Source organism: Empidonax traillii, unplaced genomic scaffold, assembly GCF_003031625.1.
Source record: "Empidonax traillii isolate 1590-97213 ecotype Southwest subspecies unplaced genomic scaffold, ASM303162v1 scaffold1497:size106550, whole genome shotgun sequence".
Lineage (NCBI taxonomy): Eukaryota > Metazoa > Chordata > Aves > Passeriformes > Tyrannidae > Empidonax > Empidonax traillii.
The window spans coordinates 28,199-45,019 of NW_020956690.1; the positions used below are offsets into that span (position 1 = coordinate 28,199).

General features: G+C 54.2%; 2 protein-coding genes across 4 annotated transcripts in view; one reads left to right on the top strand and one right to left on the bottom strand.

Moving 5' to 3' along the window:
• Window positions 1-51: 51 nt before the first annotated feature.
• Window positions 52-2,757, bottom strand: IL1B (interleukin 1 beta). Its single transcript, XM_027907595.1, has 6 exons — window positions 1,624-2,757; window positions 1,489-1,537; window positions 1,222-1,411; window positions 945-1,115; window positions 690-835; window positions 52-603 (listed from the first exon to the last, which is right to left on the bottom strand). Exons 1-6 carry the CDS (start codon window positions 1,662-1,664, stop codon window positions 391-393), a joined length of 810 nt encoding a protein of 269 aa, XP_027763396.1. The 5' UTR covers window positions 1,665-2,757; the 3' UTR covers window positions 52-390.
• A 140-nt stretch (window positions 2,758-2,897) lies between these two features.
• OGDH (oxoglutarate dehydrogenase) overlaps window positions 2,898-16,821 on the top strand; it is a 32,633-nt gene continuing 18,709 nt past the window's right edge. For 2 of the 3 annotated variants that reach the window (XM_027907599.1, XM_027907602.1), the window contains exons 1-4: window positions 2,898-3,004; window positions 6,384-6,632; window positions 12,907-13,095; window positions 16,672-16,762. In XM_027907599.1, coding sequence (XP_027763400.1) covers window positions 6,411-6,632; window positions 12,907-13,095; window positions 16,672-16,762 — 502 coding nt within the window. In that variant the 5' untranslated portion in view covers window positions 2,898-3,004; window positions 6,384-6,410. The remainder of the gene's footprint in view (window positions 3,005-6,383; window positions 6,633-12,906; window positions 13,096-16,671; window positions 16,763-16,821) is intronic. The other variant, XM_027907601.1, reaches the window with a different exon arrangement.

Here is a 16,821-nt window from a genome sequence, read left to right on the forward strand (position 1 = left end):
CTTTCTCCCAGGCTTGAAGAGTGCCCAAAAGCAGCCAAAGCAGCGGGATTTTCCCATCTGTAATCCCCATGAGAGTAATGAGCTGAGCAATTCATCCCTGGGAAACCTTTTATTTGCACTTCCATCTCTACAAACATCAGTGTTCCAGATAACAATAAAACACATACAAGTTAAAAGGAACAATAAATAAGAGAGCAAAATAAATAAATATAAAAGCACTGGTCAGACACAATAAGTAAATAAATAAAGACTGAGGTGCCTTGAGCCCATGGGGCCCAGAGCTACTATGTCACCTGAAGTAGATGGAAAGAGGGGTCCCATCCCAGGGGGTTGTACTCGGTACATACAGCCTGAAAACCGGTGACTGCCGGTTGGGTTGGTGCGGGGTCTTCAGCGCCCGCTCAGCTCGTAGGTAGCGATGTTCACCTGGTCAGGAGCGTCAGTGATACCCACGGGCTGGCGGGGCTGCAGGGACGTGCAGATGAACCAGCCAGGGAAGGCAGCGGACTCAAAGCGGGTGGTGCCCTCGGCTGGGCTGTCCAGGCGGTAGAAGATGAAGCGGGTCAGCTCCACGGTCTCAATGTCCCTCCTGACATCAGCTTCCTACAGCCAGCGGGGGGAAACAGGGGTCAGGGTGGAATGGAGCCCCCAGCACCATGAAGGATGGACTGGCAGGGCCCCACGCTCACCTCCAGCTGCAGCACGGGCTTGGTGCCACTCATCACACACGACATATAGAGCTGGTAACCCTTGATACCCAACGCCACCGGCACCCGCCCGGGCCCCGGGCTGCCCTGCGAGGACCGGGGACGGTACAGAGCGATGTTGAGCTTCACTGCAGAGAGAAGGGATGGGTTAATGGGTGATCCCAGTGCTGTCGGGTGGCTCCCACGTGGTCCTGGGGTTGGGGGCAAGGACATTCGGATGGGACTGTGTCCCCTCACCTTTGCGTCCTGCAGAGGGTCCCTGCAGGTGCAGGGCCACCAGCTGAGCTGGTGACTCCAGCACGAAACACTTGTGGTCGATGTCCCGGATGTCAAAGGACTGGGAGCGGGTGTAGCGGAAGACGGGTGCCCCGGCATAACTGCCCGTTATATGCTGGAAGGAGATGGGCTCTGTGGGGAGGGAGACAGTCAGGGGGATGCTGATGCTTCCAGGTTCAAGTCCATTCCCCAAGAGCACGCCCTGGCTGGGGCGACACCCCTGACATAACCCTCATACCGAAAAGATCATCCAAGAAGCTGCCAAGGTCACTGTCAGCAAAGTCCTTGTGCACTGGCTGCTTTAGGAGCTTGGTCACAGCAGCCACCAGGACAGCAGCCCGGCGAAAGGTCCTGGCAGGATGTCCCTTGGTCACTGTCACTTGGATGCCCACCCTGGGTGATGTCACCTCCAAGTCCAGGCGGGGTTTCTGGGGAGAAAAGAGAGGGGTGAGTGCCAGGCTTCCCCACCACACAGATCTCACCACTCCCACCGCCCTAGTATTACCTTCTGTGGGCAGAGGCAGTCGGGGCCATAAAACATCTCCTCGTTTAGGCTGAAAGGCAAAGGGAGATGGTGAAGTCAGGGCCATCAGTGCAGGATTGTGTCCCCAAAGTCCTCTCTTGGCACGGCCACGCTCACCTGCTGTTCTCCAGTGTGTCCAAATCAGGGACGAACGCCATCGCCGCCACCGACTGCAGAGTCCTGGGCAGAGACCTGAGGGTACCCGGCAAGCGTTATGGCTCTTGGCTCCTGCCTGTGCTGCTCTCTGAGCCCAGCTCTAGCACGGCCAGTTTTCAAGAGCCTGTGAAAGGAAGCGCCGTCAGAGCGGGATTTCCAGCTTTCGCAATGCCCGGTTTTGCCCAGTTCCTCCTTCTAGACTGGCAGAGCTGTGGGGGTTGGCCGCCCCCAAGCAGTGCACTGTGGAGGCTGAGCGTGGGGAAGAGCAAGGGATGCTCCAGGATTGGAGTGTGGGGCAGAGTGGGGGGATGCTTTGGAGCTGGGGTGTGGGGCAGAGCACTGAGGATGCTCCAAGGCCAGTGTGCGGGGCAGAAGACAGAGGGGATGTTTGGGGTTGATGTGTAGGACCAGCGACCGTGTGCCAGCCCCAATCCCAGTCCCACCCAGCAGGGCTGTGATGACACCCACCCTTGCCAAGGCCCTGCAGCCACCCCAGAAAGGGCTGTGGCGCAAATGCTGCCACTCCACCATTTCTCCACGGCTTCCTCCTTTGCTGCACAGACCCATGCACTGCAGCCAGCTGTGCTCCCTCTGTCCCCCCTCCTCTGTCCCCATTGCCCCAGTACCAGCGGACACAGGGCTCTGCTGTCCCCTGGTCCCTTGTGTCCATGCGTGCCACCCTTGGGACACAGCCATCAGGGACGTGGCCTCTGGGGACACTCCTCATCCCCACGTCCCTCCGGCGTGCCGGAGGTTGCGCCACACTGGCAGGCCCGGGGATGTGCGTGGCCAGGCTTACACGACTGCGGGCTGCCAGGGTGTTTTCCTGGCACCTGTTTCACTTCCCCAAAGTGCTACCCTGCCCGTGCCCCTGCTTCTGGTGCCACCATGACTCACCGGCAGGAAACTGCCAGAACCCCAGAGTTCCCACGGCACCTCCTCTGACCCTCTGAGCCCCCACTAGCTGTCACCCACGCTGGGATGTCCCCAAAGGCCTGAGGTCTCCAACGGTAAGGGGTCCTCCACGCCACGGTGGAGCTCCTCAGGCCCTGACAGGGGCACCCAGGCCGCAGGTGGGATGCTCAGGGCGCGGTGAGGGTTTGAGGATTGCGGTCCCGGTGGGTGTCCCCGCCAGTCCCGCGGGTCCCCACGGTCCCCGTGCCCCGCCCCCGCCCGGGGTCACCCCGCGCGCCGCGCCGCGCAGGCGCGTTGGGACGAGGCGGAGGGGCGTGGCCAGACAGGGGGCGTGGCCACGCTGTGACGCACGGGCGGGGCGGGGCGGGTCCAGCGGTCGGGGCCGCTGTCACAGCTGGGGCCGCGAGCGGGGCGGACAAACGCGCCGGTGGGTCCTGCGGCGGGGCCGGGCGGCGAGGCCGAGCGGTGTGGGCCGGGCGGGCACCGGGGCCGGAGCGGGGCGGGGGGCGCGCGGGGCGAGGGGGCCGCGCCCCGGTGTCCTTGGCGGTGCCGCCCGGGCGCCTGTTGGGGGGGGCAAGGGGGGGGCACTGCCCCGAGACGGACAGCCCAGCGGCCAATGGGAAGGCGGCTCGGCGGCCCGCGCCACTCCCATAGGCGGCGAGCAGCGGGCGGTGATTGGTGGGCGTGGGGCGCAGGCGGGCCCAGGCGGTGGCGGCGGGCGGTGATTGGCGGGCGCGGGGCGGGGGCGGGGCTGGTGCGCTGGCGGGGCGGGGCGGGGGTCGCGCGGCCCCTTCCCGCGCTCGCCGCACGCGGGGCCCTCGCGGGGTCGGCTCGGCCCGCCCGGCCCGGCCTGGCCTGGCCCGACCCGCTGCGCCTCCCGGGGCCGCCGGGGGACTCTGCTGGGCCGAGGTCGGCCAGGCAGCCTCCGTGTAGGGTACGCGCCGGCCCCCGCCCGCCCCGGGGCCCTCGGCTACCGAGGGCCCGTTGCTGGAGCAGCTTCGGCTGCAGCCTCTAGCCCTGGACCCCCGACCTCCTGGAGAGCGGAATTTGTGCTGTTTTAAACCCAAAAAGTATTTCCTAGTCCCAAGCCATTCCCAACTATCCCTCGTCTGTGCTGGCATCCCCATCCCTGCTGCCGGGGGTCAAATTTAGCACCTTAATCTGCTTATTGGCACGCTCTGGGCCATCATCTGTTATGGGTATTCCTGGGGTTTGACCTTTTGGTGAGGTTTGGGCTGAGACTGACTGCCCTCCTGCACCTTCCTCAGCCGTCACTCCGTGTGTGACCTTTGTATTCCTGAGTGACCCCGATATCCCTTATCTCAGACTTGTTTTTTTTTTTCCCCTTGCTTCTGGTTGTTGTGCTCTATTTTGATCCAGCTCGGAATCATCTCTGCTCCGAGCTTGCCCTGTCTCCTGCTGGGCTCCCAGCCAGCATTTCCTGCAAGAGGCCCTCAAATAGCAGCTGGTTCTGCTCATTTTGGGTCAAATGCTCTAGCATTAACTTCCCTGTTTTCCAGAGAGGTCACAGAATGCTGCTGAGTGGCAGCACCAGAACTGGACACCAAACTGGAGTTTCTGCTGCTGCTTCCATCCTAAAGCTTTTTCTGTGTTGTGTGCGTGCCAGTCCTGTGGCACCTAATTCAGTTGGCTCTCTGAAATATCACAGGATCATGGAATGCTTTGAGTGGAAGGCACCTTAAAGACCATCCAATTCCACCCCCCTGCAACGGGCAGGGACACCTTCCACTAGTGCAGGTTGCTCCAAGCCCTGTCGAACTTGGCCTTGGACATTTCCAGGGTTGGGGCAGCCACAGCTTCTCTGGGCAACCTGTGCCAGGGCCTGCCCACCCTCACAGGGAAGAATTCCTTCCCAGTATCCCACCTAACCCTGTCCTCTGGCAGTGGGAAGCCATTCCCCTCTGTCCTGTCACTCCAGGCTCTTGTCCAAAGTCCCTCCCCAGCTCTCTTGGAGCCCCTTTAGGCACTGGAAGGGGCTCTAAGATCTCCCCAGAGTCTTCTCTTCTCCTGGCTGGACACCCTCAATTTTCTGAGTCTTTCAAATACCTGTGTGTGTTTTGCTGTGTAAATCTGAGGGAGGGTGATCTGAGAGAACTCCCAGTGGTGCCGCACTTGCTGTCCCACACCTACCAGCCTTTCTTAGCAGGGTGAGAAGGACGAGTGGTTCCCTTCTTCCCTTGGGTTAATCTGTCAAACACTGGCTGAATTCAAGTGACACTGTGTCTTCCTCACGCTCTTTGAACTTGTCTTCCTCTTGCTCTTTGAACAAAACCCTTGTGGTTTGTGATGGGAGGTGTAGCCACTGCTGTGCCAAGCAGCCAGGACTAGATTCAGCCAAGCAAACCTGGAAGGCAGGCTGAAAAAATGCTGGCCATGAAGGTGTGTTGTTTTTTTCAGTCTCTTGTGAAACTTCATTTTAATCTGGTGAATGTGTGATAACTGCTTTGACATTGGGCTGCTGCTTGTTAAACTGGTCGGGGATATGGAAACAAGCCAGCTGGGTCACCTCCAGCCCCGGGTCCTGCGTCTTGAGGGAGGAGCTGGCTGGAAAGGGCAGCTCCAAGAAGAGCTGCTCCAAATGCCAGGATGATCCTGCTCCAGCGATTTCTCTTGGGCTGCAGTGGTCGGTCAGATGTGTGTAACCCCATGCTGACCCTGTGGCCAACCCTCTGGCTAACCCCAAGCTTCCCTGTCCATTCCCCACCCAGAGCTGCAAGGTGGGACTTTTGAGTCCCATACCTGCTCCAGGTCCCTTTTTTGGGTTGTCTGGGTCTTTCAGCTTCCTTGGCATTCTTGGGCTTTTGAGAATAAGCAGTCTGTCCTGGAGCCCACTTCCTAAGTGCTTTGCACCACTGTACCCCTATTTTGCAAGAGGTCTTCCCTATAAACAGTTTCTTCCCAACTTTATCCTGATGCATGTCACAACAAACCATCAAGAAAACCTCAGCCAAGCAGAATGGTCACAGAAATTGAAGCCCAGACCTTCTACCTGGGAGGGAGAGTGATGGAAGAAGCTCCCACGCTGGGTGATGAGGTTGTCCCCCTGTGACATGTGCTGCCTGGGGACACACACCCCATGAGGCTCCAGCAGATGTGAAGGAAAATGTGATGTTAAGTGTTAAAATCCAGCTGGTAACACATTCTTTTGAAGCACCCTTCAGTGCTTAAAGGTGCTTTTCTTGAAAATCCTACAACTTCCTTCTGCCTGGGAGGTTGAAAGGCCAAAGTGTCACACTCCTGCTGGAATCTGAGGTACAGAGGATTTAAAGAGGATTCTCAGGGGAAGAATTAAAAAAAAAACAAAAGAAATCCAAGAATATTATATGGATTTATTATTGGAATATCACCAAAAGATGATACTGGAGGGAGCTAAAGAGAGAAGTGCTGGGGGAACCGATACCTTACGTTGTTACTATGGGCTGTTTCACCCCAGAAAACCCTGTTTTGTACGGAGATACTGAAATCAAGAAATGGGGGTGGCTTTGATACGCAGTGGCTTGCTCGAAGCTGGAGTTGGGTACCCGCCAAGCAAATCTATTTCTCACTGTCATGACAGGGGAGGTGACAATGCCAGGGATGGGGGGGCAGACCCAGCCATGCCGAGCGTCCTGATCAAAAGCTGTGCCATCGGGGACCCGGCCGTGGGACGGGATGGATGGATGAATCTGAACTGAAAACACCCTGAACTCAGTTCTCCGTGCTCGGGGTGGAGGGGGGTAGTGTCTGCTCAGTGCCCTCCTACAGTAATTCCTAACCCACTTTTCTGTTCTCTCTCCGCCCAACAGGAACTTGTGTGAGGCAACGGGACAAAAATGCTTAACTTAAGGACTTGTGCAGCAAAGCTGAGGCCGCTGACGGCCTCGCAGACTGTAAAGACAATTTCCCAACACAAACCGGCAGCACCCAGGACGTTCCAACAGCTCCGGTGCTACAGTGCACCGGTGGCTGCCGAGCCATTTCTGAGTGGGACTAGTTCAAACTATGTGGAGGAAATGTATTATGCTTGGCTGGAAAATCCCAAAAGTGTACATAAGGTAAGGAGCAACCTTGCCAGGATGGCTTCTCTGTGTGTCTGAGCGATGGTGCAGGTAAGTGCCTGCCTCCCGAGGAGGACCGAATTCAGCCACAGGGGCCAGATATTTGTGGACAGTCCTGCCTCTCTTTGCCCCCAAGAAATGGCAGTGATTCCTTGAGCAAGAGCCAAGAGGAGCTTTTCTGTTCGAGAGGGAACACCGCCGGCTTGGGACACGGGCAGCATCCTGGATCACAAGAGGATACGAGGAATGGCTTCTCCTGGGAATCCACCCATAATAAGCTCCTGAAGCTGTATTTTTTCCTACTCTGATGGCTCACGAGAGGGTTTATTCCAGAGTGGAGAACACGGAAGCGGGACAGGGAGGGTGTTCTCCACATCCTGACTGGTTTCCGTTTTGCGTCAGGCACGGGTGGTGTTCGGTGTTGGGGCAGATGTGCTGTAGCTGAGCTTGGCCTTGAGCTGGTGTGTGTAAAGTCAGACCTCTGATCTACAGCCTGGGGAGGAGGACAGGGTCTGCTGGCCAGAGGGATTCCCACAGCTGCTCCTGAACTTAAAACTGGGAAAACAACCCAGCCATGGGCATTATGTGCAGAGGCCTGTCCTAATCTGAATCCCTAAACCTGGTCCAGCAAGGCTGAGCCCACCAGATGAGGGCTCAGCTGGGAGGAGGGGTTCTGAAACCTGACAGCACTGTTCCCCATCCCCAGTGTGTCACAAGGAAAATGTTCCTGCAGTGACTAAGTCTCAGCATTACCCATGGGGTTTTTTGGACTATTTTGAACACGTCCTGGTGTGGAGCAAGGATTTTCTTTGTTCAGTAACATGTGAGCCATGTACAGACCGGGATGCAATGGGTCAGTGAGCAGTGGGGTATAAGGAATCCCACACTCCAGCACTTGCAGCAGCATTGATGTGTTTTCAGTGGTACTGATCTCACCTTCAGAGTGCAGGTGCCGAGAAGGTCTTAAGGTAGGATCAAAGCTGGATTTTCACAAAAAATGCTGACTTTAGGCTTCTTTGGAGGCACATGGGTGGCTGAGCCAAACAGTAAAGGCTCAGAAATCATAAAACATCTTCATTTGAATTAAACCCTTTGCCAAATAGTGACTTGAAGGCTGCCCAAGCACCTGGTATAACCCCTCCTTCACGGGTGGGATAACCCCTCCTTCAGGGGTGGGATATTGAACTTAAATGCTGAAGGCTGATTTAAAAACAAATGAGGGTTACACCACCTTGTTCCAGTGACAGGCACGACCGTGTCTTTGTCAGAGTCATCATGGTGTGATACCGACACTTTGATTCTAGACCCACACTCAGAAGTCACTCTGAGCAGATATTTGAGTAAACATCAGGACTGACCGGGACAGCTGGGTGGGAAGAGAGTTTGGGTCCCAAGGCCACACCTCTGGTTTGCTTCTGGTCTTCTTGTAAATGTGGCTGATTATCCTTGTCAGCCCATCTGTAGGTAGGCACGGCATGTGCACACAGTTGAGGAAGTTGGAGGAGAATTTAATTTGGAAGGAGCCTCTGCCCCAGGATCCAGCTTGGAGGTGGCCTCTGTGTTGCAGGTGACATCCAGTTTCATGTCTAGGCCAGGTCACTCTGGGCCTCATGCAGTCAGGTTTTGAGTCCCTACAAGGGTGGAGCTCTCGCTGCCTCTCCATGCCCCCACTCCAGTGTTTATGGTGAAGAAATTGCAAGTGTTTCATTTCCAGGTGACTGATCCCTGGAAATCAACGTCCCTAGAATTACTTCCAGTGTAGTACTGTACTTCCAGAGCAGTGTAGGAATTTTTTCTCCAGCATGGCTGGGACTGGTTTACGACAGCAGGAAAATCAACATGTGAAATAAAATGCCAGGAAGCAAATCTGAGACTTGTGATGGAAAAAGCAAGTCTTAGGGACTGCTTTTCCAACAAAACCAAGCTAGAGTCCTGCTTGGCAGAAAGGGATTGGAGCAGTGAGATATGTGATCTTTTGAGTGTCCCTTCCTACCTAAATCCTTCTGTGGTCCTATGAAATCCAGCTCCAGTCCCAAAACTTCTGGTGGGTTTGATACCTGGGTTGGTGTGGACTTTACTGTTGCTTCCTGCTACACTTGGCCTCATTCTGGACTTGTCTCTTGAGTGGACTCCCCCTCATTCTAGTGACCCCTTTACCAAGGTCTCTTCCCAGCTCCTCTCTGTACTCCTTTGTCCTCTCTGCACTTTTTCATGGCTTCTCCATCCCTGCTGGGTTGCTGAGCTGCTGTGCTTGGGCTGGGCTTGTCTCTGGTTTTGCTTGCTCACAGTCCCCATCAACCTGTGTCCCCTCCCGGGAGAGATGTGCCACCCCTGTCCCTGATAAGTGTTGGCCTCCATCCTGCCAGATGCCGGGTCAGATCCCAGGGTGGAGCTCTTGGAAGGAGCCAGGCTGTCACAGGGACCCAACTGAGCCTTATCTGTCCCTGCACAGAGCAGAGACCAGCTGCTGCTTACCATGCTGCATCCTGCAGGGGAGGGACACCTTCAGCTGGGGAAAGCTGGAGTGTCTTTGCTGTTGTCACCAAAAACCTCTGAGGCTTTCAGCTGACATGATGGTCCCAGCAGAGCATGGTGAATCCACTTCCTCTGTGCAGACACCAGGGATTTAAACTGCAGAACAAGCTTCAGTGCTTGTTTAAAACAGGGAAGGTAAAAAATAAGGTTATTTTAGGAGATTTTCTGTGTGCAGTCCTTCAACTCCAGTTTCCAAGTCTGATGAGTAGAGTTAGATTATAGTAATAGTAGAATAATAAAAATATGAGCAGGGCTGGAGAAAGAGGATGGGAGGGCACGGGGGATGGGTGCTGGTGGGCTGCCATGGGGTCGGTGCTGTCTGCTCCTGGACTGTGTCCCCAGGGAGTGGGGGCACCCTCCTGCCCCCAATTTGGCCAGCTTGGGTGCTTGACACAGCCTGCACCATCTCCCCCGTACCCTGAGCAATGCCGTGGGTGCTTCAGCCAGAGAGCTGTGACTGCAGGTGGGTGGTACCTGCACACACCTGGGGCAGGTTCAGCCTGCCTAAGCAGCAGCCCCAAACTTTGGGTTGAACCGTGGAGATGAACACAGCTCTCCCCGTAGGTCTGTACATCAAATGGGCCTTAACATGGACTCCTTAACGTGCCAGTGTTTGGGGTTTTAAATTGAAGGGAGTTTGATGACCTGATTGCACTGTGGGACACTGAAGGTCCTTGTCTGCCTTGATAAGGGACATGGTGATGTGCAGAGCACAGACCCATCAGCTGCTGCTTGACCGCCAGCTCTCAGCAGAGGTTACCAGCCTTAAATTTGGTTCAGGCTCCTCCTCCTCCAGCTTTAAGCTCTGATGTTCCTCCTCTTCTCTCTGCTGGGCTTGCAGACTGTGCTGAGCAGGGTTGGTGCTTCTGGAGGCTGTGGCAGGGGAAGGAGCAGGTGGAGGCTGTGTGTCCCTCACGCAGCTCCCAGCCCGGAGCACCCACAGCCCGGTCCGTGGTGCTTGCAGCTGATGGGAGCTCTCTCCCCTTGCTGTGTGTGTCTGAGCTCCGAGCTGGCAGAGACTGGGATGGGGTGGTCTGAGCCTGCACCCTCTTCCAGGAGCTGAGTCTGGTGGAAGGTGCTGGTTTGCCTTGGTGAGCTGGTTTGAGGCTGTTGCCGGCAGAGGAGCCTGCACTGAGGTCTGCTCCCAGAGCTGAGCTCAGGGTCCCTCTAAAGGCTGAACTACCATGAGATGTTGCAGACAGCTGGCTCACCCAGCCCTCTTTGCCAGTGCATGGAGGGGCACCAGGAAGCCTGTCCAGGTTAATGCCTTGTGCTGAGGCTGTGGAACTGTAAAAATGCAATGCATCTGAGCTCTCTTGTAGCCAAAATATACATATATATACATATATATATATATATATATATATATATATATATATATATATATATATATATCTCGTACCCCGTATATGTATGTGTCTATGCAAGGGTACAAGAGCCAGAGGAGCTCTCACAGGGCTGCCGTGGGCACAGAGAATTCAGAGGGAAATAACCCCATGAGTTTATTACTGCTGTTAACTTTGGCAAGTGCCAGATTAAGGCAAAGTTCTTTCCATGATAAAGCAGGGTAACTGATGGGGCTGTTAAGCCTCTCCCATGGGAGACATGAGCTCCAGAGGCACCTTTGTGCTTCCCTCAAACCTGCAGGGTGGACCTTGGATACTCGAATTTTAAATGACATCAGCAGGTTGAGAGCTGACATTTTTATAGCACTTATCAGGGCTCCAGCCCTCCCTGTGCCATTCAACCATCATTCTGAAGGGCAATAAAGCATTCAGTGAAAGTGCCTGAGCTGACTCAGCCACTGCCACACCTTATTTGCAGAGCTTAAAGTGAACTTTTTCTTTCAAAACAGAAGCAAATTGCAACTCCGAGAGGTTGATATTGAGGAATGGCAGATGGGAGGAGGTTCATCAAGGCAACACCCCTGGCTCCTTCCCCGTCCTCAGCCCCCTCTTGGGCTGGCAGGGTCTCCCTTTCTCTTACCTGTCTTTATTTTCCATTACATTAAAACCTTAAACCACTGAGCAAAGCAGCCAGCCAGGTTCCTCCCCATCCCGAGGGCATGGAGCCCGTCCCTGGTGCTTGTCCCTCTGCTTGCAGGAGCTGATGTCTTCTAGAGCACCCAGGAGCTCTCTGGGCCTGAGAAAGAGAAGAGCAGGGATGAAACAGAAAGTTGCTCTCCCTCTTTTGCCCCTGAAATTTCCTTTAGCAGTTGAAACGGGGTTGGGTGTTTTCTGCCTTTCCTTTTTTTTTTGCCTTTGGGGGAGTGATTGTTTATCAGTTAAGAGTGCCAAAATGTTCCAGATTTTATTTATGTTCTTTCAGCATGACCTGTTTCTAAATTTATTCACCTTGTGCAGTCATGTGATGGGGTGTTTGGGCAAATCGGGGCTGGAAACACTTTCCTGGGGTATGTGATGGACTCTGCAACCGGAGTAGCTCCAGGGATGGCTGAGCTGGGGCTCCTCTGGCAAAGGGGACGTTTTCAGTCCTTTTCACCCTGCTTCCAGGGGGCAAAACCTGTTTTTTCTGCCCCAAACAACACCTGGAGCTGCTTTCAGGGCACTTTTCCACTTAGTTTAAACACTCTGGGGATGGCTGGGCAGCTCTTTGCCTGTCTGCGATCACCAGGGCTGGATTTGGTGCTCTCCAAGGTGCAGGGTGCCAAGCCCACAGTTGGTGGAGAGACCCTTGGGCTAAAACCGGCATGCAGATTGCAGGGGATTTGTTTGCTCCAGCTGGGAGCCCGGGTTTGTGCGAGCACACAGCCAGTGCCCCACCGTGCCCTTGTCCTTTGCCACCGCTCGGTGGCACGTGGGACCAGGGTGTGAGCGTGACGGGAGGATGTAGCTTGGACTTTGTTCAGCTGGGCTCTCCCCTTCCTCAGGTCCACTGCTTGCTCTCCAAGGAGACAAGTTAACTTGGGTTTGGTCTGGGACACTTCTGGGTTTTTCAGGCAGTGCTGGAAAAGTATGACAGTTACACCAAATCTGTGAAGGGCTTTTTTTGCGGGTTTTGATTTGTTTTCTTAGCACCTAGACATGCCCATCTGCAGAGAGAACAGGAGCAGAGGTGACAGCTTCCTTGCTCTGGGTACAGGAGAGCTGTATGGGAGTACCTGCATAATGCTGGCCTGGGTGTTACCAAAAGGATGAAGAAAAATTGAAGAGGGGACAGAAAAAGGAAAACATTGCTGGTTGAGTGCTGAACAACACAGCTCATGCTAGGATTTAGGTCTCAGGCCATTCAGACCACAGAAAATAGGAAGAAGTGTATTTGATTATATGGCAAAAATGTTTTTCTGAAAATACTGGAGTTATTTAGAGGGCAATGGTTTCCCCTGGGGAGAAGGAAACAAACTGGAAGTCCAAGCTGGGGCTTGTGTCTCAGAGCAGCATTTCTGAGAGCCAAGGCAGGGGATGGGGTATCGCTGTGTCCTGTCCTTGGCACTGCTGTTGAGGGAGGAAGGGCTTTGGGGGATGGCCTCATGGCAAAAGAAACAATCCAGGTGGATGAGAAGCGGGATAACGGTGTGCCTGGAGTAGTGGGAGAGCCTTAGTGCTCTTCTGTCCAAGGCAGGTGGGTGCCTTCAGCAGTGGCTGCCTGGAGCTGAGGTGCAGGGGAGGAGCCAACTCTGTTCTGTGCTTCGGCAGCAGAGCCGAGGCCTCTGTGACCTCGAGTGCTCGGGCTGCAGGTGGTGACCCTGTTGCTTCTCTTCTTTCCCTTTTCCTAGTCATGGGACATCTTCTTTCGCAACGCCAATGCCGGAGCTGCTCCAGGCACCGCTTACCAAAGCCCCCCTCCACTGAGTACCAGCCTTTCCACCCTGTCCCAAGCCCAGTTCCTGGTTCAGGCACAGCCCAACGTGGATAAACTGGTGGAGGACCATCTTGCAGTGCAGTCTCTCATCAGGGCATATCAGGTAAGGGGACTCCGTACTGAGGAAGGTCGTGTCCTCTGTAAGGGGCCTTCGTGGCTGAGGTAGGTGCATGTGTTTTGCATGGAGAGCATGCAGGATGTGGGCTGAGCTGCCTGGTTTGGAATAGCAGCTGCTGATCTGTTTAGGCAGAAGCTTAGCTGATGCTTTGCTGGACAATAGGAAGATTTAAGCTGTTGTCATCCAAACAGGGTGGTTGGGAGGGGGAGGTCTTCTTCACAAAGGGTGGTTTGCTGGCCTTTGGAATGTTGCTCCTGTGCCATGGGCTGCCATGCTCAGCAGTGACATGGGACACCCTTCCTGCTTCCCTCATGTTGCTGAGAGAACTTCTGAGGTCCTAATATAAAAGTTCAGGGAACGTTTCCATGTGATTTGCAGTCTGGAAGAGGCCAGGGATGCTGGTGGGCTGCAGCTCAGACCAAATGCTGCCCAAGTCAGTCTTCTGGGAGAAATGAGTTTGAAGCAGGAAGGAAACATCCTCTGGCTGGTGGAAGGCCAGCAAGTATTTTTACTCGGGAGAACATTTAAATGTGTTTCTACATTTGTGTCATCCTTTCACCTTTGTTTATGCTCTGGTTTGCCAAGCCTGGGGGCTCTAACTGGCCCTGTGGTGAGATGTTAACAAACCCAGCTGCTGAGCTGTGCAAGTGAGCTTCTCACCCGTTCAGTGACGAAGGACTCGCGGTACATTGTGTTTCTGCTCAGGTATGGAGAAAATCCAACATAAAATGCCATGAGTTAAGGCAGGAACTGCAGTGCTAGGCACGTCCAAAGGTCTGCCCAGCCTTGGCCCTGCTCTCTGGCTCCAAGATACTGCCCCTGCCCTGCCTGCCTCTGCAGCTGCAGTGCCAGTGTCAGCGCTGGGACTTGTTTGTAAGGACCTGTATGGCTGGTTCCATGGGAGATGACCACCTTGTCAGCTCTGAGGCAGCTGCTGCCAGTGGAGCAAGTGGGCAGACGTCAAGTTTGAACACAGGGTGATGTGTTCAACCCATCATATAGTTGGAAGCAGAAGCTTCATGTCAACAATTTGAATACAAACCCCATAACCTCTTCAGTATTCCCATCCCTTCTTCAGGCTCTAAATGGCAGCGCTGGGAGGTGATGGCTCTTGGATGTATTTTTTCTGAGCTGTCTGCAGTGAGAAATCTGCCTCCCTTCCTGCCCTGGTGTCACAGTAGGGCTGTAGCTGTGGTGAGTTGTCCAGGTGGGGAGGTTCAGGATAGTATATGGAGCTATGAAAGTGTAGGAAGGTGAAGGAAACCCTACCTGTGATATGTAACCTGCTTAAAACACCACAAAATTAATTTCTTAATTGGATTGAGCTGGACTGTCCCTGTAATTATGGGTCAACAATGACTGCTCTGCTTTGGCATCAGTGATGGCTCCTTAATTGTATCTGTGTTTCCATGCCCAAGTCATTATTAATTTTGAGTAGTAGAGTGCTTTGGGTTGGAAGGAGCCTTACAGACCATCCAGTTCCAAGCCCCGTGCCACGGGCAGGGACACCTTCCACTAGACCTTCCAGGCCTTGGACACTTCCAGGGATGGGACAGCCACAGCTTCTCTGGGCAACCTGTGCCAGGGCCTGCCCACCCTCACAGGGAGGAATTTCTTCCCAGTATCCCACCTAACCCTGCCCTCTGGCAGTGGGAAGCCATTCCCCCTTGTCCTGTCCCTCCATCCCTTGTCCCCAGTCCTTCTCCAGCTCTCCTGCAGTCCCTTTAGACCCTGGAAGGGGCTTTGAGGTGTCCCTGGAGCCTTCTCCTCTCCAGGTGACCCCCCAGCTCTCCCAGCCTGGCTCCAGAGCAGAGGGACTCCGGCTCCCAGAGCGTCTTTCTTGTTGTTCCTTTTTTTGACTTGGGTTGCATGTGGACACTAACAAGCAGCGTGGCTCCTGTGGGGGAAGAGGTGTTCTCTTTGCTGCCACACCCATTTGAGGACTTTTTGTGTACCTGCAAACTGCTGAGGTGACCTCAAAGCCAATAGGTGTCCCCAGCTCAAAACTGTTTGCTGGACTAAGTGGCCTCCTGGTCCCGGTAGGAGCGTCCTGGCCATGAGGAGCAGAATGGTGACCTTGCATCCTGCTGACTGCTACGGGATGGGCTGTCCCTTGCACTTTGCTGCAAGATGGACAAGCAAATAGTTTTCAGACACAGCTGGCCTAGAGAAGCTTTCCTGTGGCCACCAATGCTTGGGGGCACAGTGCCACATGGCCCTGCAGAAATCAGGGAGGGAACAGTGCTTTCTTTACAGTTTGTCTTAGCACTGATGGCTGATTTCAGACTCCTTGGTTGATAAAACCACAAAAATCATGTGCTAAAATCCCCCTCTGGAAAGGAATGCCTTCTGGTAAATAATGTCAGATCAGTGTGTCTGGTTTGTACAAGAGGTTTAGCAATTCCCTTGTATCCGAGTACTTTTCCTAAGTGGCAGCAGATTTGGTGGCCACTGTCCACTTCCCCAGTGTAAGAAAGGCTCCACACCCTGTACCACAGCAGTTGTGTTCCGTGCCCCAGTCCCAGCATCGCCGAGCCTGAGGCTGTCAAGGAGTGATCTGTGGCTCACCAGTCAGAGAGTGCTGGTCACCAAGGTGACCTGAGTTTGCCCAGCCAGACGTGCTGGGATCCCTGCATGGGTGCCTACTCCAGTGGAAGCAAAAACCCGAAACTCCTCACCCCCTCCTGTTGTTCTCTGTGGCTCCCAGAGTGGATTCAGACCCAGCACGGGGACTCCTGGCCCGAGTGCTGCCTCAGGAGCTGTCAGGACTGCACTGGCGTGCAGGTCTCTGGTACTGCTGCTCCTGTCCCTTCACATGACAGCACTGAGTGCTGCTGTGGCTCCTCTCTCCAGAGGAATGCTGCGAGCGGCTGCACATCTGGGCAGATGTTCCTCAGGCACATTGCTTGGCCTTTCAGGGACTACTGCTGCTGGTGGCAATGCCTGTTTTCTCTACCATATTGACAGGAAAACACGTAAATCTGTCAAAATCTGGAAAATTCATAGAATCCCGGAATGGTTTGGATTGGAAGGGCCCTTAAAGCTCATCTCATTGTACCCTGCTGCCCCTCTGCCACAGGAGTGTTCCAGGTTGCTCCAAGCTCTGTCCTACCTGATCTCAAGCACTTCCAGGGATGGGGCAGCCACAGCTTCTCTGGGCAAGCTGCCTCTTCACGTGCCTCTGACACTTGGGAGACCATTGATATGGAGTTACTGTATCTGTAGAGAGGAGCTGCTCAGGTTGGACACTGGGAAATTGTCAGGAGACCCTTGAACCCCAATCATGGAAGGTCTCTGCTGTGAAAGAGTTTGCCATCCCCCCACCTACCCCCCAAACCTGAGCAGAGCAGAAGAGTCCTGGTGGCTGCTGGCACTCACCTACATTCTGTAGGTGACAGTAAACCCAACTTCTCCAGGCTTCAGCTTGAGCTGGAATTGGGGTGGCTCTGCAGAAAATGTAAAGAAGGAAACTTGTGCATAATGTTTTTTTAACTTTTTTTTTTTAAGGAATGTGTCTTCTATTAACTTGTTTTAATGACTAATCTGTGTTGTTGCTTCCAGGTCAGGGGTCACCACATTGCAAAGCTTGATCCTCTCGGCATTAGTTGTGTAAATTTTGATGATGCACCAGTAACTGTTTCTCCAAACGTCGGTGAGAATTACTCTGCAAATTAATTCTAATGTAATTTAACTTTTTTACCCCTTCCCTCT